General features: G+C 43.3%; 1 protein-coding gene across 1 annotated transcript in view; it reads left to right on the top strand.

Moving 5' to 3' along the window:
* Positions 1-25,564, top strand: part of LOC126547255 (transmembrane and coiled-coil domain-containing protein 4-like) — a 40,371-nt gene that overhangs the window by 2,793 nt on the left and 12,014 nt on the right. Inside the window, exons 3-12 of the mRNA XM_050195213.3 lie at positions 415-472; positions 3,013-3,154; positions 8,677-8,809; positions 10,903-11,000; positions 14,483-14,626; positions 17,475-17,594; positions 19,354-19,518; positions 20,955-21,091; positions 21,700-21,784; positions 24,900-25,017. Of these exons, the coding sequence (XP_050051170.1) occupies positions 415-472; positions 3,013-3,154; positions 8,677-8,809; positions 10,903-11,000; positions 14,483-14,626; positions 17,475-17,594; positions 19,354-19,518; positions 20,955-21,091; positions 21,700-21,784; positions 24,900-25,017 (1,200 nt within the window). The remainder of the gene's footprint in view (positions 1-414; positions 473-3,012; positions 3,155-8,676; positions 8,810-10,902; positions 11,001-14,482; positions 14,627-17,474; positions 17,595-19,353; positions 19,519-20,954; positions 21,092-21,699; positions 21,785-24,899; positions 25,018-25,564) is intronic.

Raw genomic sequence — 25,564 nt, forward strand, 5'->3', positions numbered from 1 at the left:
ATTATAGTAAGAAGCACATAGTAAATTATTTATGGCACTTATTTATGGTACTTATTTATGCTTGCCAGTATTTCTTCTAGGGTGCAGATGGTCTGGACCTTCACTAAATGCAACATAAAGACGTGTTGGAAGTGTCGTGCCTGAAACTTCGTCAGACATTTCGGTGTTTTGGAATATGTGGGTTGTCATAGCAGAAGCCCACACTACATGACTTTAAGTGAGCTTTGGTCATACATGAACTGGACTCCCTGTTGTTACCTGTGCCGCCTGTTGTTGCCTGCATGTGTAATTAAAATTACTCAAATCTATTTTACTTTTTATGCAGTATAGTTGGTCTTATTCTTCAGAGGCACTGAAGAGATCGTTGGTACCTGCCAATGGTTGTGTGAATTCTTTCCACAATTTGTCTTTCAGAGAATTTTGCGAAAAATGCCTTCTGCAGCTGATACAGCACCTTGGCCTGCCTTCACAGGTACGATTCTTGTACCCGGCTTTTTGACAATGCCACACGTTCCTGTTCTGTGATCAGTGGTTTTCAAAAATTGGTTTGCGGGGATGTCTGACTGAAAAACATGCTATAAAAGTTTCTCACTCATGGCCATGGTGGGGCAGATGTGGAAAGTCCTGAATGAGAATGTCCCGCTTGAAAGGCTGTTCTACATCTGCCACCAGGGCTGTGGGTGGCGCTGGCTAACACTCCCACGGCTAAACTTGTGCACATGGACAAATACCCAAGAAAGCCGATGGAAGGACAGTTCCTGCTGTAGCTCAATGGTAGAACATTGCACGGACAATGCTCAAAACTTAAATACACGCTCACTCTTGATTTCTTTTTCGTGATGAGACCTTTGCACTTGTAATGAATGTAGAATGTAATCGAGGTATTTTCATATCAGATGTCTTTGTCTTAATGAAGTTGACTGTGTTTTCATCATCATCATCATCATCATCAGCCTGATTACGCCCACTGCAGGGCAAAGGCCTCTCCCATACTTCTCCAACTACCCCGGTCATGTACTAATTGTGGCCATGTTGACCCTCCAAACTTCCTAATCTCATCTGCCCACCTAACTTTCTGTCGCCCCCTGCTACGCTTCCCTTCCCTCGGAATCCAGTCCGTAACCCTTAATGACCATCGGTTATCTTCCCTCCTCATTACATGTCCTGCCCATGCCCATTTCTTTTTCTTGATTTCAACTAAGATGTCATTAACGCGCGTTTGTTCCCTCACCCAATCTGCTCTTTTCTTATCCCTTAACGTTACACCTATCATTTTTCTTTCCATAGCTCGTTGCGTCGTCCTCAATTTAAGTAGAACCCTTTTCGTAAGCCTCCAGGTTTCTGCCCCGTACGTGAGTACTGGTAAGACACAGCTGTTATACACTTTTCTCTTGAGGGATAATGGCAACCTGCTGTTCATGATCTGCGAATGCCTGCCAAACGCACCCCAGCCCATTCTTATTCTTCTGATTATTTCACTCTCATGATCTGGATCAGCAGTCACTACCTGTCCTAAGTAGATGTATTCTCTTACCACTTCCAGTGCCTCGCTACCTATCGTAAACTGCTGTTCCCTTCCGAGACTGTTAAACATTACTTTAGTTTTCTGCAGATTCATTTTTAGTCCCACCCTTCTGCTCTGCTTCTCCAGATCAGTGAGCATGCATTGCAGTTGGTCCCCTGAGTTACTAAGCAAGGCAATATCATCAGCGAAGCGCAAGTTACTAAGGTATTCTCCATTTACTCTTATCCCCAATTCTTCCCAATCCAGGTCTCTGAATACCTCCTGTAAACACGCTGTGAATAGCATTGGAGAGATCGTATCTCCCTGCCTGACGCCTTTCTTTATTGGGATTTTGTTGCTTTCTTTATGGAGGAGTACAGTGGCTGTGGAGCCGCTATAGATATCTTTCAGTATTTTTACATACGGCTCGTCTACACCCTGATTCCGCAATGCCTCCATGACTGCTGAGGTTTCGACTGAATCAAACGCTTTCTCGTAACCAATGAAAGCTATATATAATGGTTGGTTATATTCCGCACATTTCTCTATCACCTGATTGATAGTGTGAATATGATCTATTGTTGAGTAGCTTTTACGGAATCCTGCCTGGTCCTTTGGTTGACGGAAGTCTAAGGTGTTCCGGATTCTATTTGCAATTACCTTAGTAAATACTTTGTAGGCAACGGACAGTAAGCTGATCGGTCTATAATTTTTCAAGTCTTTGGCGTCGCCTTTCTTATGGATTAGGATTATGTTAGCGTTCTTCCAAGATTCGGGTACGCTCGAGGTCTTGAGGCATTGCGTATAGAGGCTGGCCAGTTTTTCTAGAACAATTTGCCCACCATCCTTCAGCAAATCTGCTGTTACCTGATCCTCCCCAGCTGCCTTCCCCCTTTGCATAGCTCCCAAGGCTTTCTTTACTTCTTCCGGCGTTACTACTGGGATATCGAATTCCTCTAGATTATTCTCTCTTCCATTATCATCGTGGGTGCCACTCGTACTGTATAAATCTCTATAGAACTCCTCAGCCACTTGAACTATCTCATCCATATTAGTAATGATATTGCCGGCTTTGTCTCTTAGCGCATACATCTGATTCTTGCCAATTCCTAGTTTCTTCTTCACTGCTTTTAGGCTTCCTCCGTTCCTGAGAGCTTGTTCAATTCTATCCATGTTATACTTCCTTATGTCAGCTGTCTTACGCTTGTTGATTAACTTCGAAAGTTCTGCCAGTTCTATTCTAGCTGTAGGGTTAGAGGCTTTCATACATTGGCGTTTCTTGATCAGATCTTTCGTCTCCTGCGATAGCTTACTCGTATCCTGTCTAACGGAGTTACCACCGACTTCTATTGCACATTCCTTAATGATGCCCACAAGATTGTCGTTCATGACTGTGTTTTATAAATAAATAAATTTGTTTCTTGGGGATTGCAGCCATTGGAAATGGAATCAGCATATAGTAGCCTGGTGCCACGTGATCCTTTGTCAATGGCAAATGCTTCATGCAGGTGCAGTCTGTGATGCAGGCCTTGATGATGGGCGAAGGGGGCGAGGTTGAGCCCTTCATACACGTTCTCAAGGACGAACCGGGTCTGAATGGAAACTGTTTGCGGGTTGTTGAAGACCTCATCCTGTTTGCAGTTCAGGGAGGTGAGAAAATGCCGCCGCTGAAGGAGCATTAAAAAGGAACAAATTATTTGCGCTGTATTTTTTAAATTACCCCACTGAAATGGCAGAATAAAAAAATGAAAGGCAAGTGGCGACAGCTGTTTTAAGTTCCCGCACCAGCTCGTCGTGATGTCGCGCATTTTGATGGCGTCTGCTCAGGCCTAGCTAACTTGTCATTGAGCCAACTTGTCCAAAACTTGTCCCAACTTGTCTAAAAGAGCCAAAGACTAAACATATTAAGTTTCAGAAACCTTAACTGAGCCACAATGGCCTGACTGCGAGAAAAATGCTTTGAAATCTGTGACGGCACATTGACGTACCTATGGGGGGGACTTCAGTATGAAATTTAAGAAAACAAATTAAGCTTTTCTCCTATAATAATCAACCTCTTACAGTGAAATTTACAAAAATGGAGTTTCACAAACATACTTCATGGCAAAATGGATTTAGGGTTTCACTTTTCTGTTCATTCAATTGAGAAATTTTTCCACTTCTAGCTTTTGGTTTGATGGTGGGTTCTAAGCTTGATAACATGCTTTCTGACATTGTTTTTAAGACCATTGGCAGTATGGAAGCCCATGTGACTCCTGTGATCATTCAAGCATTTGTAACTTTATTCTGACCATGTAAAGTCTCTGTGGGGGTCAGAGCAACCTTGCAGTAGCAGTCGGAGCTCTACAAAAAAGTATAGTCTCGAAATTGTTACCAAGTTGAGTCTGTGGAGATGCGTGACCCTCACACATCCCCTGCTATGTTGTTTTCCCGCATAGCGCCAGTCTCCTGTAATCCGACTTCGCCGCATGGCTTGGTGCCAGCGGCAGTCGGTCTGGTTGAAGAGCAGTACAAGAAATGACGCGATTGTTGCTCTGCTATCGCCACCTAACGGCAGGGTTACGTGGGCACAAAAGGGAGAATGCTCTTCCTCTTTGGCTCGGGATCGGCAAGCGGCGTGGACATTCTGCGTGTGCGCCGATCTATGCTTCTGCGAGACCGTCTCGTAAGGCCTACCCCGGAATAATCGAACATGATTGTTCGAATGCGCCACCGTTCGCGTGACCGTACGTGCAAACGACTAGGCGTTGGTGCCCAGCATGGGGCAAACATATTCGCTCGTTATCCGGTCGCGGTGAGTCGGACTTCCGTGATTTGTCGCACGCCCATCGGCATGTTTTGTGGATAGCAACCCGGCTAGCAGGCATAAGTCTATGAAAAGTGCAATAAATGCCCTTGTGATTGTTTGCACTACTGTGTTATCATTCCTTGTCCCAAGAGCGGGTGTGAGGAACCCCACAAGTCCTGAATATGGTATTCTGTGGCCCGTTACGACAACATTTTATTTACCTACGCTGTGCTTTCTAAATAGAACAGCCAGTGCATAAGAATTTACCTTGTTAAATTTTGTGTATTAGAATATTGTGCATCTGGGACTGTGCCAAGTTTTTTCTCACCCTGCATTTTGAAAGTAGAATTTACAGACATGTTAATGATACAAATAGACAAATATCCTCTATTCTCTATTTAGTCTAATCAGTACTGTTTCCAACTATTGCAAGGAAGTGTGGCATAGTTGTGAGGTGGAAATGGGAAGGCATATATTATTTCTCACTGTTTACTGAGAAGTGCTTCTAATCTGCCAGAAATCTTTGTACTTTAATGCGACTCTAAGGAGAAACTACTGAATCACTTTAGACTGATAAGGTATCCTTTCGAAGCTCTGTCTTTATTAATTTCACAATAAGAGGTACAAAAAGAAAAAAATGAAATGGCAGCTATGCTGTCATTTTCAAAATTCCGCGCCGAAATCCAAATGCTAGTGTTACATTGTTGTTAAATTACAGCTTTGGAAGAGTCTTCTCATATTTGTGCCATTGTGGTATCATAAATGTTCTAAACATCTGCTCGTTTCACCCTCTGGCTCCTTGTTAATATGATGTAGTCCTTATTTACTGATGAAAAACTAACTAGGCTCAAGCAGACTCCGTCAAAATTCATGCCATCCCGGCAAGCTGGTGCAGGAACCTCAAAGCGTCGTTGCCACTCGCCTTATGTAATTGCAACTTTACTCACTTATCGAGCTTCGTCTCACAGTAAGAGCAGCTATTTTTTCATATTGTGGACGCTTCATTTACTAATACTACAGCTCAACATATTTTTCTCTTTAGTGTCCATTTGAACTGTAATTGCCTTACGTGCCAGCTGACTGTGCAAGTTACTGATCAGAAAAGCTCAAGTGAATAAGGTACAATACAAGGAGCACTTTTCCAATACCCTCAATTTTAGCAAACTGATGTGGTTTTGGAGCGTTGATACGCTTGACTTTGTCGCTACTTGTTTGCTTCGCTGATGCGCAATCAGAGCCGCAATTTCATTTCATTGTTAATTGTGTGCACTGCAGGAATGCATCGATTTACTTTTTAAAGAGCGGTGCTAACTATAATACCCGTACGTGTTGGCTATGTTGAAAAAGACAGCGATTGCTTTTCCCAGAGAGAGGCTGACTCCGTCAAGTTACATGAGTAAATGTTTTCTTGTGGTGTGCAGATGTGAAACGTTTAGCTTCTTTAGTACTTGCTAAGTTGGTTCATTGGGTCATGCCGTAGCTAACTCTCCGCTGTCTCTCAATTTCATGAAAATTTTTAGCTGTCTTTGACATGTCTTTTTCTTCTTTCCCTTTCTTTTTACCTGCCGCAAAAACAGGACTGGCTACAGGTGTGACAGGTTGCAGTAGCATGTATTTTTTATCAATATTACTATACTTGTGACATTGCATGTTTGTGCATGGGCTGTAGTGTGGCCTGTTGGTAGCAAAAGATGTTTTTTTTTTTAAGAAGTTAAAGGTGGGGGAGCTGGGAGTTGAGTGAACATCACCTTGAAACTGGGCGACATGCTGAAATTGGTGCGACACCTTTCAAAGAATATATATATATATATATATATAGATATATATATAGATATATATAACCCGCCGTGGTTGCTCAGTGGCTATGGTGTTGGGCTGCTGAGCACGAGGTCGCGGGATCGAATCCCGGCCACAGCGGCCGCATTTCGATGGGGGCGAAATGCGAAAACACCCGTGTACTTATATTTAGGTGCACGTTAAAGAACCCCAGGTGGTTGAAATTTCCGGAGCCCTCCACTACGGCGTGCCTCATAATCAGAAAGTGGTTTTGGAACGTAAAACCCCATATATATATATATATATATATATATATGGTGTCCCAGCTAATGTTAGCCAAGCTCTTAAACATAAATATAGAATACGTGAGAATGCAACTAATGGTATCCTGTCAGCAGTAGCATACTACAGCAGAATAATTTCTTTTATAATTGAACTATTGATAATTAGATGAGATTAATTGATGAACATATTAATTTAAACTGAATAGAGGGTGTAAATTTTGATAGAAAAGTAATAATTTTGCTTAAAGCACCTGATTCAATTGTTTTCAGTGCACTATGTCTTGCGTAATATTTGTTTCCACATTGAAGGAAAACATGCAAAATATGAAAATAGCCTCATGATTACACACCCACATGCTGCAACACCAGCGGTTTCAGGCCTTACTCGGAAGAATTGGCTCTGCTTAATGCGTGGCTTGGTGGCCACATGAAAGTAGCGAGGCATTGGTATTGGCGTTGGTCACCGCGAACTGAGTTGCCTTTTTTTGCATGAAGTGTGACACCAGTGCAGTGTGCAGTGGCATTGAAGGAAAGGACAAAAGGCATTGAGCAGAGTTAATTCTTCTGAGTAACGCCCGACTCCACTGGTGTCACGGCGCATAGACGTGCAATCATGCATCTATTTTCATATTTCGTGTGTTTTTTTACAACTCGGAAGAAATAATTACGGGAGACATGGCACACTGAAAACAACTAAATCTGGTGCTTCAATACATGTTCATTACTTTTCTGTCAGAATTCACGCTCTCAATTCAGTAATTAAGACATTCATTAGGTAATGCAATCTAATTATCAATAGTTAACTTATGAAAAAAATACTCTTGGTGCGGTACGTCACTGCTGGCAGAATCCTCGCATATTCTATATTTTATATTTAAGAGGTTGACTCTGGCGTTAGCTGGGACACCTTGTGTACCCAAATAAATTTGAACAAACATGTAATTAGTGAAATGTTTACTTTCCCCATTCTCCCCTCAACAAGTTGATCTTCAGCTGAGGAGGCACTAACGGCAATGCCCTGCCTATCGCCTTTCTTTCTTTCTTTCTTTCTTTCTTTCTTTCTTTCTTTCTTTCTTTCTTTCTTTCTTTCTTTCTTTATTTATTTATTTATTTATTTATTTTGTTCCACGGGGCACTTATGGTAAACCTTCGAGGCTGGAGTCTGACCAATAAGGAGCTACGACAGGATGGGCAGGATGCTTTAGCAATTGCTGCTTCCCCCTCTTACATGAAAATCTGGAAGGACATGCATCCCTGTGCCCAATAGCTAATCTCTCTAAGCTGTAGCCATTCATTTAGTGATTGTCGATGTTGGCCTAAAGTGGAAAGAAAGTGTGGGTTTAGAAAGCAGCAGGACAGAGCAGGAAGTCTACTATGCAAGATAGTAGGTTTCCGTCTGCAGGCCACAGAATATTTGGCTCGCATTTTCATGCAGCACGGTCTACTGATCAGGGATATTCTTTTTTTGCCATGTTCGAAATGTGTTTGAGTTACCCTTCAAAGAACACGAGCGACCCCACATACAGTGAAAGTTGGCCAGGAAAACATAAAGAACTCTGGAAGCTACAGAGAGACATGAAAACCTAAAGGCACAAATAGGTGTAGCTCCTTTGTATCCAGAATGTGCAGGCACATGCGTAGTCACACCTGGAAAACTGGAAGAAAAACTTAATTTAAGTTAACTTTAGGTACCTCGAAAAACTGTGACACTGTTGGGAATTCAGTGAGTCAAATAGGCATTTTACAAAGTTCCATGTGTCGGCTTTCCCTCAAAGCATTGCTTCAGCCAAATGACCGTCTCCTGAAATATTGCATTTCTGCCACAAGCACAGCACAGCCAGTGAAAGGGCTCAAGTGTAGGACACTGGCTAGCATTTTAAAGCTTTGTTTCATTTCTTGTCCACCTCAAGTTCTAGTTCAGAGAATTTGGTGGCGTCATCAATCAGCAAAAAGTGCCCCTTAGCTTTCCCATCTATTTTGGCCATGTGAATTGTGCTGAAGTACTGTTTGGGGGAACCTAGCAAATTCATGAAATCCTAAAAAAAAAATGATGCAGAGAAAAATGGAAGCAGAGGAAGAGCCAATTTGCCCTATGGTGGCCATTGAACCCACAGCTTCTGCATGATGTTTGCAGCGTGATGTGTGTAGTTCGCTTGCTGTAATGTATGCAAGAGCATTGAAGTCGTATGTAGTTACTGAGTGCCATTGAAGTAGTTTTTTTTTTTTCGCACTGCATCATCCATCTTGCCTGAAGTGCTTCCAAGCATGTGTGTCGTTTCTATTGCGTTTATATTTCTGTGACTTACTTATGACTGTTTTTGTAGGTATCTATGATGCTCGAACACGCGTGTTCATCTTTTACGTGGCCTGGAGGCTCAGGGTCTCCCGGTCACTCGTCGAGATGTACGAAGAGTCTGTTGTCGAAATGCTGTCCCAGGAAGTCCACGAACAGTCAGAGTGAGGCCTGGTCTTGTTCCACTCCGGGGTGCCCCCTTTTGTTACAGCCCTTCAATGTTTTGATTCAACATTATCGCATGGTACTGCTGAACATATTAATGCAGTCAAACCTCAATGTTACCAACATGCACATAACAAATTGTCAGATATAACAAAGTAAATCTCAAATATTTCTTGCCAATATCGCAGCATGTAACGAGTGGATATCGGATATAACAACTATATTTTCATGTTGTTTGTGACTCCATTATAACGAGGTTTCACAGTAATATCAATTGTCAAAAATGAAATTTTGTTTCTCGTATTGTGTATCTGTTACGAAAATAGACAGTAAATGTGTTATCTATGGGTCCACACAAAATGCCAGACAGTGCAAAAAATGTTTTGTCATTAAACTTCCATGGAATTTAAAGCTTGGTGTAATCACATCCTTTCCTTCTACACCAAATTTCATCAGAAATGTGTGTGAAGCGTTACTGTGGCATTTAATAGTTGCAAGTGTTATCGTAAGTTTGTCATTAACATCTTCCCATAACTGGTGCCCCATTGCGGTGCAAGAAAAAAATTTAACTTTGAGATGTGCAAGATTAGAAATTTGCTTTGCTGCATGTGATAAAATGTTTAGTCTAGTAATTTTGGTTTTGTTTAAATTAAAGTGGAAGTGCCATACAAAGCATGACATACAATGCTTTGATTTACTTACGATTTACTTTAGGTTTATTGTCAGATTTACGTCTGGTAACTCACCATGCAAATTTTCGTTATAAGGAGGCTCAATTTATTGGCGATTAACTAAATTTTTATTGCCATTGGGAAGGCTTGTGCCATGTCGGCATTTTACTGTAAACAGCGGTGTATTGTACACCAGCCTTGCTTTCTTTACCACATGTAAAGAAGTTATTTTCCCTGTGCTCCTCATAATGTATCAAACACACAAAAGAAAGTTGGAATCATGGCTACAAGTAATTTGTATAAATACTTCCTTTCTGTAATGTTGTGTACTGAGCAAAAGCATTACACTTGCTCCTTAAGAACACTTCCATTTTATTTCTCAGTGAACACAATAGTTATGAAACACGTGTGACACGCTGTGCTCAGAGTACTGGAATAGATATGTTCAAATGAATTATGGCGTACAGTCAAAAAATACAATACCAAAAATACTGAACATTTACTGTAACAAATTAGTCAATGTTGCATTCTTCAAGAAGAACCAGGTTAAGAAAACCTATGCATATAACTTTGCCGCTTACTACGTATAATTATGCTGACACATGCACTACTTAACACAACTGGGTAACTCTATCTTTATTGCCTTGTTGATCATGCACTTGTTCACATATTATTTGTTCTTGCCTTTTTTTGTGTGTGGGTGTGTGATGTAATTTTATCATGTAAAACCATGTGTGCCGTCTGTACTGCTGATATTGTAATTGGGGACGGAAACCTCATCAAGCCATCAAAACGAAGTTTCTTTTTTCTTTTTCATTTTGTTGTGTTTCTCAAGAACATAAGCAAATTTATATTGTATTGCATTGTATTACATTGCCCCTCGCCGTACCATGCCACTGAACAAACAAGGCACTTTTGAAGGAACACTGGAGGAAAACATTAATTTGAGCTACATCTAAAAATTAGGTTTCCGTAATAACAAATTCACCATTTGTACCGAGAGCAGAGCTTTTCTAAACAAGGAAGTGATGAAAATAGAAAATTGGAGTGGTGCCATTCATATTTAATTATGGTAACGGTCACAGGGCATCAGCAACGGCTGATTCACAGAGAGCGGCAGAGAGGGAGGTCACATGGAGATTACGTTAGCTCCACGATTTTACTGTGGACGATTCAAATTGAGGAGGCAGCAGTGGGACCTTTGGCAGCAATATTCCACGCGACAAAGTCATCTATTGGCATGCAGAAAATGGTGATAGACTTCTAGACGAATAGTCTATTTACCTAACTCAGCTTTATTGTCCTTGTAAGTGAGCAACACGGTGAAAGAGGTCAACCCAAACAGTCAGCTGTTCACTCACTGTAACGTATAGTAGCTGAATGCTTTTTAGCTGAAGTTTTTTTTGCTGGCTCTGTTTCAGAGAGGAGCGGAAGGAAATTGCCAAACGTCAGCGCAACAAGAAGCTCAAGCGTTTTCTTATGATTGGTCTTGCCACTGTTGGAGGAGGTGCTGTCATTGGTCAGTATTGGTTACCTGCTGGTCTTCCTCTTGCAGCTTGTTCCTTCTTGGTATAGTACATTAGCTCGTTTCTGCATGCTTAGCCACAGTTTTTCCTCATTCAGTTCACTTCATGATGTGAAATTGTATCATCAAAATTCAACATGCAGTATTTTTTTCTTTATGGTGTGAAGTTGACCCTGTGTTTCCAACTATGTTTGAACATTGACGCTGTGCTTCTTTTATGGAGAAGTGTAACTGCATCGTCCGATAATTACGTATTCTTTTTTGATATCTATATTGTTTTCATCTGTAATGTAGGCATAAAACTCTGCACGTCCTGTTTGTAAGCAAGCAGCACGTTGGAGTCTTGTGATGTGGCCTTTTTTTTTTAATGTTGCATTTGTTTAATTGGTGCACCTGGCTATCAATGCCACATTATGGCCTAATTTTGTTGCCATGAGTCTAACTCTCTCCTTTTGGCTTTTTCCTTAAAGTGGTGATTTTACCTTTTGTGTCAACTCATTGCTGAAGCTTTGTAAAAGACCTGGAGAGGACTACACCAGTGACTCCAGTCATTGTCGCTCATTGGCACAATCACACATACACATTGCATGAATGAAAGTTATGGGCAAATGGACTAGCATACTAAGAAAATAAACTAATGTAATGGGCGAGTGAAGATCCATGTATCATGCTGCGGTATCTGGCAATGTGGCATAAGTGAACAGCACAGAAATTGGGTTGATGTACTGTACTGTAATTTTACAGTGATAACTTTTATGGGCTTTTTTTTATTTTGGTTTCCGTCGGTGTCATCACTGGAATCCTAAAATCATTTGTGAGAAAATGACAAGGAAATGGCCGGGTCCAATGTGGGGGACTATTTGCGATGCACACGGACTATAGGGGCCGTGCGAAGTGATCTGTGATGGCCGGCACAGAGATTATCAGGATAGCCAACCACGCGTCCACGTCTTAGCATGCCAGGTTTATTCTCATCTGCTGCAGGAAAAGGGAGCGATTGCACTACCTTTTACAAAGCGGCTGTCATTAGCCGACATGATGGATCACCTCCAAACCTCTGAAAAGAATAAAGGCTCCCATGCATAATAGAAGGCAAAGAAGTTTTGAACACCGCCTATCTAATTTGTTACGGCATCAGTTGAGGCTTGCAGCACTCAAGATGTTACTGTATTCAAGGACTGTCTGTACAGTGCTCATGGAATGAAACACGTCAATTTAGGGCTAACTAATGCGCCTACTTTGGTTTCCACCGGCTGCAGTTCGTGTCACGTCGACGTAATTTTGGTGCGTGCACTTAGATCGGAGTCTGAGTTACCTTTGGCGACCAGATTCCTAGCGACATGACATGGTATTCTCGAGTTCTCTGCACATATGCTGGGTCCTACCAAATGCTCGCTGTCACGTTTCATTCCATGAGCACTTTACATACATCACAAGGGATAACTCATATGAATTTGGGTTTGTTTTTGACAAAGGCAGTCATGTCAATATGCCTGAGCTTCTTGTTGTATTCTTCAGCTGTACTGTCTGCATGCCTTGAACCCGACGTAAATACAGAAATGACAGTCTTGAATACAATAATTCACACCCTGCATAAATATATATGACTACCATGCATATCCAGTAGGGCACGCATGCTTGTTGCATGGCTGAAGGGCATTTCGCCCCCATCGAAATGTGGTATGCATGGTTCTTCAAGCACAGTAGACTAGAACATTGAAAACCCGTCAATAAGCTACCGTGCCTTTCAAAATGCATGACCTAAAAATACTTCAATACACAGCCCCACAGTCATACACAACATTGCATATGGCCAGTACATTAATAAAATTGATCGTTAGGCAATCATGTCTGGTCTTTGAGTACCAGTGGAAAATTCACAGTGAATTAATTTTGAGGAACGGTCAACTATATTAACATGCAGGCCATGTGCGACGTGGTATACGTTGTGCACCGAAACATAAACATTAACCTTTTACAACGTTGTGACTGTATAGTTTATGTGAACTGGAGGTTCATCATCAGTGTTGATGATTAGCCTTTTGCTTACTGATGCCACTCCAGAAGAAGTCTTCAGTGACGAAGTGCGCCCTACAAACCTTCATTGGCGGTGTCACAGGCTTGCAGATCCAAAGCTTCGTCACCCACTTCTTCTTAGACATGCATCCGTCGTAAAGGAAAGGAGACTAATTTGATCCTTTACTGCTCGATTGGTGCACTGATGCACGCAACATATCCCATTGCTTTACATTTTTTTTTATGGCGTAGATACAAGCTGTTGACGCATCAGGAACACGCCTGTGCACAGGGAACTGTACAAAGACACTATGTGGATAATCCTTGAAGCATTTCTATCAGTGGCCGCTCCCCGACGCGACTGTCTGTGTGCATTGCAAATAGCTGTCACAGTAAATGAGTCCAGAGCCAGAGGAATCGCTGAATTCTGCTGATTAATCTCTTTGCTTTTTCCTTTTGCTATACAGTTGAACCTCAATATGGTGAGCGCAGATATACCGCATTATTCGACGTAATGAAATAAATCTAAAACGTTTCTCGTCAATATCAACGTGTAACGAATATAGTATGCTTATATGGACATAAGGGGCAGAAACTTGGAAGCTGACAAAGAAGCTCGAAAACAAGTTAAAGACCGCGCAAAGAGCGATGGTACAAGGAATGTTAGGCGTAATGTTTAGAGACAGGAAGAGAGCGGTGTAAATCAGAGAGCAGACAGGGATAGCTGATATTCTGAACGACATTAAGAGAAAGAAATGGAGCTGGGCAGGGCATATAATGTGTAGGTTAGATAACCGGCGGACCATTAGGGTTACAAAATGGGTGCCAGGAGAGGGGAAGTGCACTCGAGGACGGCTGAAGACTAGATGGGGCGATGCAATTGAGAAATTCACAGGTGCTAGCTGGAATCAGTTGGGCGCAGGACAGGGGGTAATTGGAGATTGCAGGGAGAGACCTTCGTCCTGCAGTGGGCATAAAATAGGCTGATGATGATGATGATGATGATGATGATGATGATGATATTGGATATGAAGGTATTTTCATGTTGGATGGCAACTCTAATAGAAGTTTTAACAAGGTTCAACTGTAATAAATTTCATAGGTTGTACAGTCAACCACACCATCTTACGAAACACGAAATCTGAGAAAAAGCTGAATATCTGTGCAGCCTCACAACACAGCCTAGTGTTCGCATTTACAGCCTCTGCCAGTATACGTGAACAACATTGTGATGTTCGGTTTTACTGGCTACTGTTACAGGCTGCCCAGAAATTGAACATTTTGTGAGATCCCATAGTTTGTAAACTTTTGTGGTTGACTGTACATGTGTTATTAGTGCCATTGTGTGATAATGTATATTTTTTTGTTATATTACTAATATTATTTGTTTTGGTGCAAGGGGGGGCCCAAGAGAGCAGTGGCAAAGTTGCCACCGATTCATTGAACTTTCACGCATGCAGGCCTGACGGGAGGTCTAGCAGCACCACTGGTGGCTGCTGGTGCCGGGGCTATCATAGGGGGCGCTGGAGCGGCAGCCTTGGGTTCTGCCACTGGCATTGCAGTCATAGGTTCGCTCATCGGTATTGCTGGGGCCGGACTCACAGGTAAGGGAAAGCGAGATTCAGCCCCGCTGATCTCACATTGCAATGTTGTGCAATGCATAGGCTTGGGCTTATACTGCTTGATTTCAGCACTGATTGCACTGAGTCCCAGTGATGCACGGTTATTGGCTTGAGCAGCAGTAGTAGTACAGCTGGTTCCATCAATGACAGTAATGGTCCTAAAGAAGGACAGCGCTGTCGTATGTCTTGTGGTTTTTGAGATCATGTCATGCTCCATCATTAGGTGTGTGTACAAATGAGTCCACTGTGGCGATGTGAAACTGCAGTAGTACCATAGGTGATGTAGCTGTAAAATGAAGCTGTCAAACTGCCTCTGAGTGCCTGCTTTTATGTGTGAGCAGTAGCAATTTGACAGACTTGCTTGCTTAGTGCATTTTGTCTAGTTGTAGCATCCTTTCTGTGTTAGGTGCAGTAAGGAGGTGGTTTGAGCAAGCTCATCCCACTGCAGCTATCTACTGCCAGTGGGTGAGAGAGAGGGCACAGTCGGTGTGCTTGCGGCTTTGCTGATGCAGTCTTTGCTTTCACTGGAGTCACTTGATGTGGTCATGTGGTGGGCACACCTCATAGAGATCAGTCAGTATGTTGACCTAGACACTGACAGTGCCGTGCAGAGAAAGGGTTGTCCTTAACAAGTAGATCTCGTTGCCTGGGCTCCCGATGCAGTTTGTGTGAATTGCCCTGTACGTCTAATGCATGAGGCTGGCAACTTCATATGGGCAGCAGCATGGTTCACTTATAACAATGCCTTTACACCAAATTAATCATTCTTATCTTGTATACTTTTGCTGATCAACCACATTGTATATATGGTTTACTACATCATATGATGCATGAGTATAGTAATGCAGTTATCTATAGAATTAATTTCCTAAGCCTTAGCAGACAAACCAAGATCAGAATGGAGTTTATCATGTGCCTTATCACAGTGAGATAAACCATGTAAAATGATGTGAATATATATTTCAGAGTTTGCCAAGGTTTCTATTCCTCAGTGTTCTTGAAGGGCAGAAACTGCTTTACCATGCAGCTTATCCCATTATAGTATCACAGTAAATGTGGTTTATTCCATTAGCTATGGTAAAAGAGGCCATAAATAATTCCCACATATAATTTAACTGCCCTTTGGTGTTCATCAAGGGGCAATTTATGGGACATGAGACCTTCCAATTTTTCAGAGATCTTCGAAGCATTTCCAGAACCAGGACACAGCAGCTTTGATTGAGATTAGCAGCTTGCACTTGTGCAGGCAAGGAACGTAGTGTTCTATACATTCTTTTTTTTTTCTCTTTTTACTGTTTGAAGGTGCAAAGGGCGAGGGAATTCACTTTGTTCACCCAACTTTTCACACTGCAACCTTTTGGCACTGATGGTACACTTTTGACAGTGTTTTGACCCTTACGCTGTACAATGTCTGTTAGAAAAGTATTCGAGCTTTGGCTGAAGAAAAAGAACTGGCATAACTGGAGCGTTGGAAACCTAATCACCCTCAAAGTAGTCTCCTTGGGACTCCACACACTTCTTCCAGTGATGCTGCCATTGTTGGAAGCATTGCGAAAAGGCCTCTTTCGGAATGGAGTTTAGCTCAGCTGTCATTGCAGCCATAATGTCCTCTCTTGCCTGAAATCGCACTCCTTTCAATGGCCTCTTGATTTTGGGAAACATCCAGAAGTCGCAGGGGGCCATATCAGGAGAGTAAGGAGCCTGTTGAACTACAGGACGCTGGGTTTTCGCCAAGAAATCTGAATCAAGTGCAAGGAATGTGCAGGAGCATTATCGTGATGAATGCACCAATTTCCTGTTGACCACAACTCCGGTCTCTTGCACCACGCAACATCACGTAGGTGACGGAGGACATCTCTGTAGTACTCTTTGGTGATTGTTTGACCCTGTTGTGTGTACTCGTGGTGTACCACACCGCGGGAGTCAAAGAAAGCAGTCAGCATCACTTTGACATTGCTGCGCACTTGGCGGGCCTTCTTTGGTCTTGGTAGCGTGGAATGCTTCCACTGTGATAACTGGGATATGGTTTCCGGGTCGTACTCATACACCCAAGACTCGTCACCAGTGATTATGGTGTTCATGAAGTCGGGGTCACTGTTTGTGGAATCCAGCATGTCCTGTGAGACTTCAATACGAAGTTGCTTTTGCTCCACCGTGAGCAGCTTCGGCACACATTTTGCCGCAACTCTCTTCGTGGCCAAATCTTCGGTCATAATGGAATGTGCAGAAAAAGTGCTGATGCCCACCTCTTTCGCAATTTCTTGGATAGTCACACGACGGTCCCGCATCACCACAGCGTTCACTTCGCCAATGACCTGGTCATTTCGGCATGTTGATGGCCGACGGGAGCGTGGCTCGCTCTCCGCCGATGTGCGGCCGTCTTTAAACCAGTTTTACCACTCCTTAATCTGTGTGCTGCATGCTCATACCATCGTCACCGAAAGCCGTCTGAATCTACCGAGTGTTTCCACTTGGCTGTCACCTAGTTTCTGGCAAAATTTGATGCAGTAGCGCTGTTCCAGTCGCTCCGCCATTTTGCTTGCAATAAGAAACCAACGAGAGCATTGCACACTACCTCACTCAAACGCTGCGTCCCAAGGACTGAAGCTATTGGCAGGCCGGAAAAAATTCACGCATGTGCACAAATGTTCAAGGTCGGCTGATGCAAGCGCGCGTGTTTCATATCCATCAGGTGCTCGCAAAAAAAATTAAGGTCGGATACTTTTCTAACAAACCTCGTAAAAGCTTTTACACTGTTTCTTCTGGGACTGCTGACTTTGTGGGTATTATTGTGGCTTGTGGTTGAGATATGCAATACCTTTATTGCCAGGATACAAGATGAAGAAGAGAGTCGGCGAAATCGAGGAGTTTGCCTTTGACTCACTGACTGAGGGCAAGGGACTACACATCACCTTGGCCATATCGGGCTGGCTGTCTGACGAAGATCCAGGTAACCTTTGAACCTTGTTTTTTTTTTTCTTGTTTTCATTTCCAAATTAGATGAAAAATCTAGAACCTTTTTCCGTGCCTTTAATTAAGTTTATGACCGCTCACACATGGATACCTTGTAGCATGTGCACAATGCAATAATGACATGCAAATGAGCTGGTGAATACAAAAATAAATACAAAGCACATGAAACAAAAACTGTCAACACAAAACTTGCAGTGTGAACTTATTAAAACATCGTGCTCCGTTCAGTATTGCCGTATCTTCTGAGTTGCTTTGCTAGGTAAATGGGTGTTCACATGAGGCAGTGCTGGAAATTAGGGAAGGAGTCATTTGTGTTGTCGTTCCCAGCTAATGTCCTCTCAATCCTATCCATGCAGTGAGATACTGTCGAGCAATTGGACTTGCAAAGGCTGAGCAGTTCATCCCTCCTTAGCCATAGGGAACTTTCTTGGGTGGCTTTTGAACAGTCTCTCTTCTCAAAGAGTTTCATGGGGCTGCCTTCACCACAAAAGCATGGTGTCGTCGTCACGGGGCATGCTTCCTTTGCCGTGCCCCATGGGGAGGTGGATCTCCCTTTTTTGTAACCATGGGATTTCACCCTTTCTCGAGACAGTGTCAGCGACACTGTCCCGAGTTATTTTCAACAATGGGTCCAAGGCACTCACAAGTGGCCATGCTAGTGCAAAGCAGTGCACGTGCTGGCCAGACCACTGACCCTAGCGCAAGAAGGGAATAAAAATTGTGCAGAAGCCATCGATGATAAATGTCAACATAAACGAATAGCCGAAACAAGGGAGTGACAGCTTCCTCCTCCTCCTGCTCCTTGCCCTCCTCATAACTCATTTGCCTGAGAGCATGTGCCCTTTTCCTTGGTGCCTCTCCATGACCAACAAGTGAGCGACAGCCTCCCCTTTGCGCAAGAGCACGCCCCCTTTTCTGGCCTTCATGTTGCAAACGAACGAGCAATAGCTTCCCCTCCTTCCGCCCCTCCCCATAGCTTGGTTGCCCTTTCCCTTGGTGCCTTTCCTCACCTTCCTGCAATAAACAAGCAAGTGACAGCCTCCCCTTCTCGCCCCACACCACAACTTGGTTGCCTGAGAGCACGAGCCCTTTTCCTTGGTACCTTCTACTGCCTTCCCACGATGAACGAGTGAGCAATAGCCTCTCCTCCTACTTGCTCCCGCCCCTCTTCACAACTCGGTTGTCCGAGAGCATGCGCCCTTTGCCTCGGTGCGTTTTCTCACCTTTCCTCGCCCAAGACTGACCACTTATCAATAAGCACCAACCACCATAGACCAATCGAGAAAACGGTTCAAAGAGCCAAAGAAAGCTATTCGTTTGACAAGGCCGGTCACCTCTGGTCTCCCGCTGTTAACACAATGGTAACATACACATTGATGCTGTGTTGATTCTTACATCTACATCTAGACATGGAGCAAATGGTCTCTTTTCAAAACATGAACAACAGTCCCCTAAGAAGGCAGTGGTGCACAGCGTCGACACAGAGGTTGATTAACCACAGTGGCTCAGTCGCCATGACAATTTGCTAGCATGTTAGCAACATTTCTTTGTGGCCCAGATTCAGTGCATTGTGTTTGTTGTGCACTTGGTAAATAAACTCCAGGCAGTACAAATTAATCGGAAGCCCCCTACCACGGTGTCACGCATAGCTCGAGTACTGCTTTGGGATGTTAAGCCTCGTAGTGATGCAGAGGCAGTAGTCCCAATAAAACGCTGGCATGTTTGGTACTTTGCAGGTGCTCTGAAGCGGCCATGGCGCACACTGATGAACTCGCGAGAGCAGTATGTTCTGCGATACGAGTCCTCCTACTTGCTGGAGCTTGGTCACGCCATTGACTACCTGTTCAGTTTTGCCGTCTCCATGGCAGCGCAGGAAGCCCTCAAGTACACCATCCTCTCAGGTTGGTGCCTGCCTCGCTTCTGGCCAACTCCTCGTCGAAGTTTTATACAGGGCACGTAAAAAGGGCCTGTAAGAAGAATGGTCCTTCAGGTCGCCCGAGACAGAAGTGCTCTACATAGCTTTCAGTATTTAGTTGCCACTAATGCATGTTTGGGAGTCGCTTAAAAGTTAGCACGGTCATTAGGGTGCTGCTGTAATTGAAACTGAAACCTGCCTGTGGTGTGTTACAGCCTGCACGTGGCTCTTTAAAGGCTCTCAGTCAGGTTTGTGTAATCATTAGCGACTGCATATCGCCACAAGCATTTTGTTTTTACTTTGTGCCGTCCATCAATAGCCTTTGCAGTGCTATCAGAATTAGTATGCCGCTGTAACTAAAACTAAAAATTGCCTGTTGTGTGTTACACCCTGCATGTAGCTTTTTACTAAAAGCTTTGAATCAGGTTTGTGTAATCATTCGTGACTGCATATCGCCACAAGCATATTGTTTTTTTGTACCTTCCATCATTAGTCTTCGCTGTGCTATCAGAATTGTCAAGTCTCTTGTGGTATCAGAGTCAGCTCATGTCACGAAGGTTGTAGGCACGAGAAAGATGAGAGCTGTCTTATTGCAATGTGTGTAGAAAGTCCTAATTATTGTGATCACTGTCATTTCACCTGAAATGTTCAACAGCCCCTGCATTGAACCTGTAACTAGGAGCTGTTGGCAAGCTCTTCTCTTTGTTCTCAGGTGGTTATTATGCCTGTCATTCTTGCAGAATCTGACTTGCTTGCTTCACTTAGCAGGGCACAGATTTGTCCAAATAAGTATAGTCTAGGTCTCCAGGGTTCATTGTTGTCCTGTATATTCCTATCTATGGTGCTGCCAACTGTGTGCAACAAGTATTGCCCTACCGGCCAATGCATTCTAAAGCTCATTGCACCATGCTTAGCTAACTGCTGCAAGATTGAACTCCTACTGCTGATGTTTCACCCCAAAAGGTTAATGTCAAAGTGGTGCAGCAGATAATGTGTCTCTGTAAAAGATTCCTCAAATTTTGCACAGAACTTATCAAAAATCTGGGTCTCCTTGAACACTTTGACTTGGCGTAGAATCAATGTCTTTGCGTGTTTGAACACAACAATTGATGGAGGGACATTGAAGCAATTTCGTTCAGATAGTACACCAGACTTGCTTCTGCTAGAAGTATTTTACAAGCTGCACCTTCATTCAGTTTTCAGTTGTGCAATCGAAGAAGTTTGTGAATCTTCAAGGCATACTTTGTACATGGAGGCTTCAACCTAGTGCTACATGTAGTTCTGATATTACATAATGTTGCAGCACAAAAGAACACAGAAGACACCATAGTGCGCCTTGTGTCTTCTCTGTTTCTTTCTCTGTGCAACAGTGAGCATAGTTTTGAGATGTTTGATGCAGCGACTTTGAATTGTATGTAACAGGTCTGATCACAGCCATCACGTGGCCTGCCACCTTGGTCATGGTGGCTGGCGTCATTGACAACCCCTGGGGCGTTTGCAACAGGAGGTCTGCCGAAGTGGGCCGGCACCTGGCCGAGATCCTCTTGGCACGACAGCAGGTCGGTGCATCCAATGTGTCCTCTGCCTTGGAGTGTCCTTGTGTCATTACTTATTGTAAATACTGCATTATCCACAAGTGAATAATATAGAAATGTGTCAGGATCTAATATGAGGAGAAAAACCAATACAAGGCTGTTAGACACAAGAAAATAATGAGAAATGCAATGCTGCCCCCACAAGTCACACAGTTTGTTGTTTCCTCCTGTCTTCCTTTTACACCTCATTGCATTGCACTATTTCTACAAGGATTGCGAGGAGCTAGCAGCGTGTTTCACTGGAGTCAACGTAGGTGATGCATGGGCTTTCCTGCACATCAGTCATGTTGTTTTGCCCATCACACATTAAGTGTTGTGCATGAGGTCGTTCAGTCTAGCATTTGAGGGTTGATGGATGATTGCTATATGAAGGTACGTAGCTTGTTAAGAAAAAAAAAAAAATTTTTTTTGCTTCTATAGATGAATGAACCCATTCATCTGTTATAGTATTATTGTAGGAAATTTCGACAAGGTAGCAATGATCATGACATAGATTTGCCTCTTGAGTAAGTGTCATGATTGTTACATGTATAATTCGCCTGGTTCTGCCCTTTTTTTCTCTCTCTTCATAGGGGAAGCGTCCTGTTACTCTAATCGGCTTCAGCCTTGGTGCTCGTGTCATCTTCTACTGCCTCAAGGAAATGGCCAAGCGGAAAGGTGAAGAACATGGTTGAAATGTTGGTCGAAGTGTGTCGCTACCATATAATTGAGTTGTGGCTCAAGTCTCGTGTGCAGTAACATTTTGCTACACGGATCTCCACTCAAGCCAACCCAGCCGCCTGTGCAGATAGCAAACGGTCCTGTGCTGAGCTCGTCTAGATTAGTGCACTCTTTGCAAAAGGCAGCCACTGCGCCCATCACTGTGAAATTCTTGCTGACATTCGGGGTGATTGTTAGAAGTCTCTTCATAAAAAGTAAACTTGGAGTGCCATACGACAGAAAGTCGTGCTTCTTTTCTAGCAAGAGGTTGGCTTTGTCACAAAACTCAGTTGTGTGGTAGCTGAGTCATATTGAAGCGCTAAATTAATTGGGTTAAAAAAAAAAAAGAAGAGGCACCGAATTTTTATATCAGGTTTGGATTAGGTTCGTAATATAACGTAGGTGATCAATTAGTGGTGGCTCATGACAAAAAAGAAAAAAAAAAAAGGTTTGCTCTGACTTGTAAAGCCTACACTCTTCACTCTTGTGAGCAAAAGGTTGACTTTACCTCAAGACTTAATTACACGGGGGCTGAGTTTGTCTACTCTGAAACCAAATTTGGATGTGAAAAAAAAAAAATTCGTTAAATTTAGGTCATGGTCTTGAGTATAACTTGTGGTGCTTCCTGGTGCTGTCAGTTTCTTCAAAAACGATGTATTTAAAGCTTCCAAACAAACCAGTACAGGATGTTGACGCCATAGCCATTGGCCATGGCTTGCTAAATATGCAAGGTCTTAGCATATTGCCAAAGCTAAGCAGCATCATTCATTGTCGGTGCTTGAGAAGGAGACTGGGAGTGAAGGAAGCACAAATGTACTGGAGGAGATTGCAACCTTTATTAACTCTTTCAATAAAAAAATTACATGCATAAACTGTGCATAGTACCTATAAGAACCTTTAACCATTCATTTGTGGTTATTGTCCTTTCTGTGATGATCGCTCCCTTGCCACAGTAAAGGGCCTTAGCTTGTTCGTGAGAAGTAGCTCACAATTCCCAAGCTCCTGGAATGCAAAAGAAAAGAAAAGGAAAGATCTCATCAGCCACTGTACACGATCAGAGCAATTAGTAATCAAACTTCTGTAGCATTGTTACACTAGGAAGCTTAAGTGGAGTCCCCTAAGCTGTTCAGCACCGGTGTAATATACAAGGATTGCTTTTGCTTGATTTTATTCCTTCTGGCTCCCGGTGATAGCATAGGTGGTGTTCCACTCAGACCACTGACAAAGTGTGAAAAGAAAAAGAATTGGAATAGAATCATTACATTATTCCAGCCCAGCTTACATGTGCTTTTCGCCTAGTTCGTTGCCAATGAGGACCATTGCAGTCGTTAAATGCCACCGTCTTCCCTTTGAGTTCAGTAAAACGGCGTGCACGATTCTGCTTGTTGTGTGTAAATTGATCTGAAGTTTGCGGTTCCGTTCTTTTGTGGTTTACAGGGTGTCTACCAACCGGGAAAACCGGGAATTCTCAGGGATTTTGAGTAGTCTGGAAAAACTCAGGGAAAACTCAGGGAATTTGTGCCTCTATCAGGGAAAATTAGCTGTAATTTTATTGAAAGGGTCAAAAGTCGCGGTAATGCTGGCTCGAGTAACAGACAGGAATCGTAACGAATCGTCTTTGACGCCCTGTCGTCGGCTGGAGGAGTTGCCAGTGTACAGTCAACGACCGACTTTCCGGATTCCCGATAACTTGGACGGCTTCGCGGCACCACCACGTACCCCAAAGAGTCAATGTATCATAACGTCTGAAATTTCAGACGCAAGAGCTCTTCGCCATCCGATTTTTCAAACGTTTTGCGTGATCGCAGGTCCGAAACGGCATTAATGAAAACCACCACCGCTGCTATGTTGATTACCTCGCCGCCTTGAACCGGTGCTCTCGCACGCAGATCCGCTGGCAGCCGTAGCCACCACTGCGGCAACGCTAGGCCTAGCTGCTTCGACGTTCGCTATTAAGCTTCTTGTCGTTCAATGCCGTGTTTCTTCATTTCTCCGCTGTCAGCAATAATTTTGTCTTCGAAGCTCGGAAAGCACGGCGCATTGCATAATGCTCTTTCCCGAAAGTCTGTTTCGCCTCAGTACAGTCGTATGACGCGGTGAAGCTTAAGAAGCGTAGGAAGGGGCAATTGTCGCGGGACACTGTATGTATTCCTTAATTTTACACGTGTGCACCCGCCCTCACCTGTCACAGTAGGAGCACCGATATGCCTTATAAGTGCACTGACAGGCATTCAGAGCTTTTTCAGACGTACATGTGTCGATTTTAGCCCTTAAGGGCAGTAAAAAACATGGCCAAGACATGACCAATTGACCAAGAGTATTCTTCAAGTGGTCCGTGGGGCGAACGCGCGGCGAAAGTAGGACGAGAACAGAAAGGATCGATGCACTGAGGAATGAACGGGGAATTAAGTATGTGACGGCTTCTTTGAAGGAGCTTGAGCTCAAAAAACGAAGTGTTGGCTGATGCCGAGATGCAGGTGTCCCTCATCCAAACCAAAATAAACTCTTTAAAGCAGCGAAACACAACACTGAGGCGTCTTGCGCGAGCTGAGAGTACGTCAGGACAGTTGAGGTTGACTTAGTTACGAGCTGTTGAGAGAGAATCTCAATTGTGACAAAGTTCGGGCTTCATACCACTGAGCATGCTATCAGTTGATAGAAATAGCTCATATTCGAAAATATTTGCTTCTGTATGCATCTCCTTTTTATTTGTACTAGAGAATGTCCAACTCGATTTGCAAATTTTTTTGAAGACATTTTATTTGCTGTGCATTTTAATAACCCCTCCCTTCTATTCTTTTTTTGAATAACATAAACACTACTCCGTAGTATTCAAATTAGATTAAGTTGGTTTTCTTTAAAAAATTTTTCATATGCTTACTAGAGAGTGACAGCATAGGGCGATATGGTTTCAGCCCGTCTTGACATAAAACATAGTTCTGCATCACTCAGGGAATTTTGCAAAGGCACTCAGGGAAAACCTGGAAAACTCGGGGAAATTGGAATTGTCAACTTGGTAGACACCCTGGGTTTAGCTCGGTTCTCTTGAGGTTCTTCTGCATTTGTTTCCCAGGGTGCGAGGGAATCATTGAGGATGCAGTTCTCCTCGGAGCTCCCGTCCCGGCACACAAAGAAGAATGGAAACCAATGGCCCGAGTAGTTGGGGGAAGGATAGTTAACGGCTACTGCAGGTGAGCATGCATTTGAACATTGTTTCACATGCACTGCATGATTCGGGCAACCTACATACCACAATGAATTTCGCTGTACTACGCATGCTGAAACTGAACTGCCAGATGCTTAAACTTCCACGCGAACCACAACACGGGAAAGTGTGCGTGGGATTTCAACATCTTAGCCATTGGTTGTGTCCTGCTAAGTATGCCAGCTCTCGGCACATTGACGAAGCTAAGCAGCATCGGTCTTGCTTGGTCTCTGAGAGGGGGACCAATTTGAAGCAGTGGGTTTTGAGGGCTGCCTTTCTGTCACCGATAGGTTCAGCTGTCTGCTTCGAGCGAGCAAGACGGTGTATTTCAGTACCTTAAATGCCCGAAAGTGTTACAGGAGAGTGTAACAGTTAGTGTCCTCGGCCAGTCGTCAAGTTGCGCCGTGTCCACGGCGAGGTGAGGCTGAACTACACTCTCAACCCTTAACGAGCATTTTCTTCTTCTTTACATATATTTTTCATGTTTATTGTATCTTCTTCTTTGCTAAAGCTCCTTTTACTTTTGCCAAAGA

Source organism: Dermacentor andersoni, chromosome 3 (genome assembly GCF_023375885.2).
Source record: "Dermacentor andersoni chromosome 3, qqDerAnde1_hic_scaffold, whole genome shotgun sequence".
NCBI classification, from domain to species: domain Eukaryota; kingdom Metazoa; phylum Arthropoda; class Arachnida; order Ixodida; family Ixodidae; genus Dermacentor; species Dermacentor andersoni.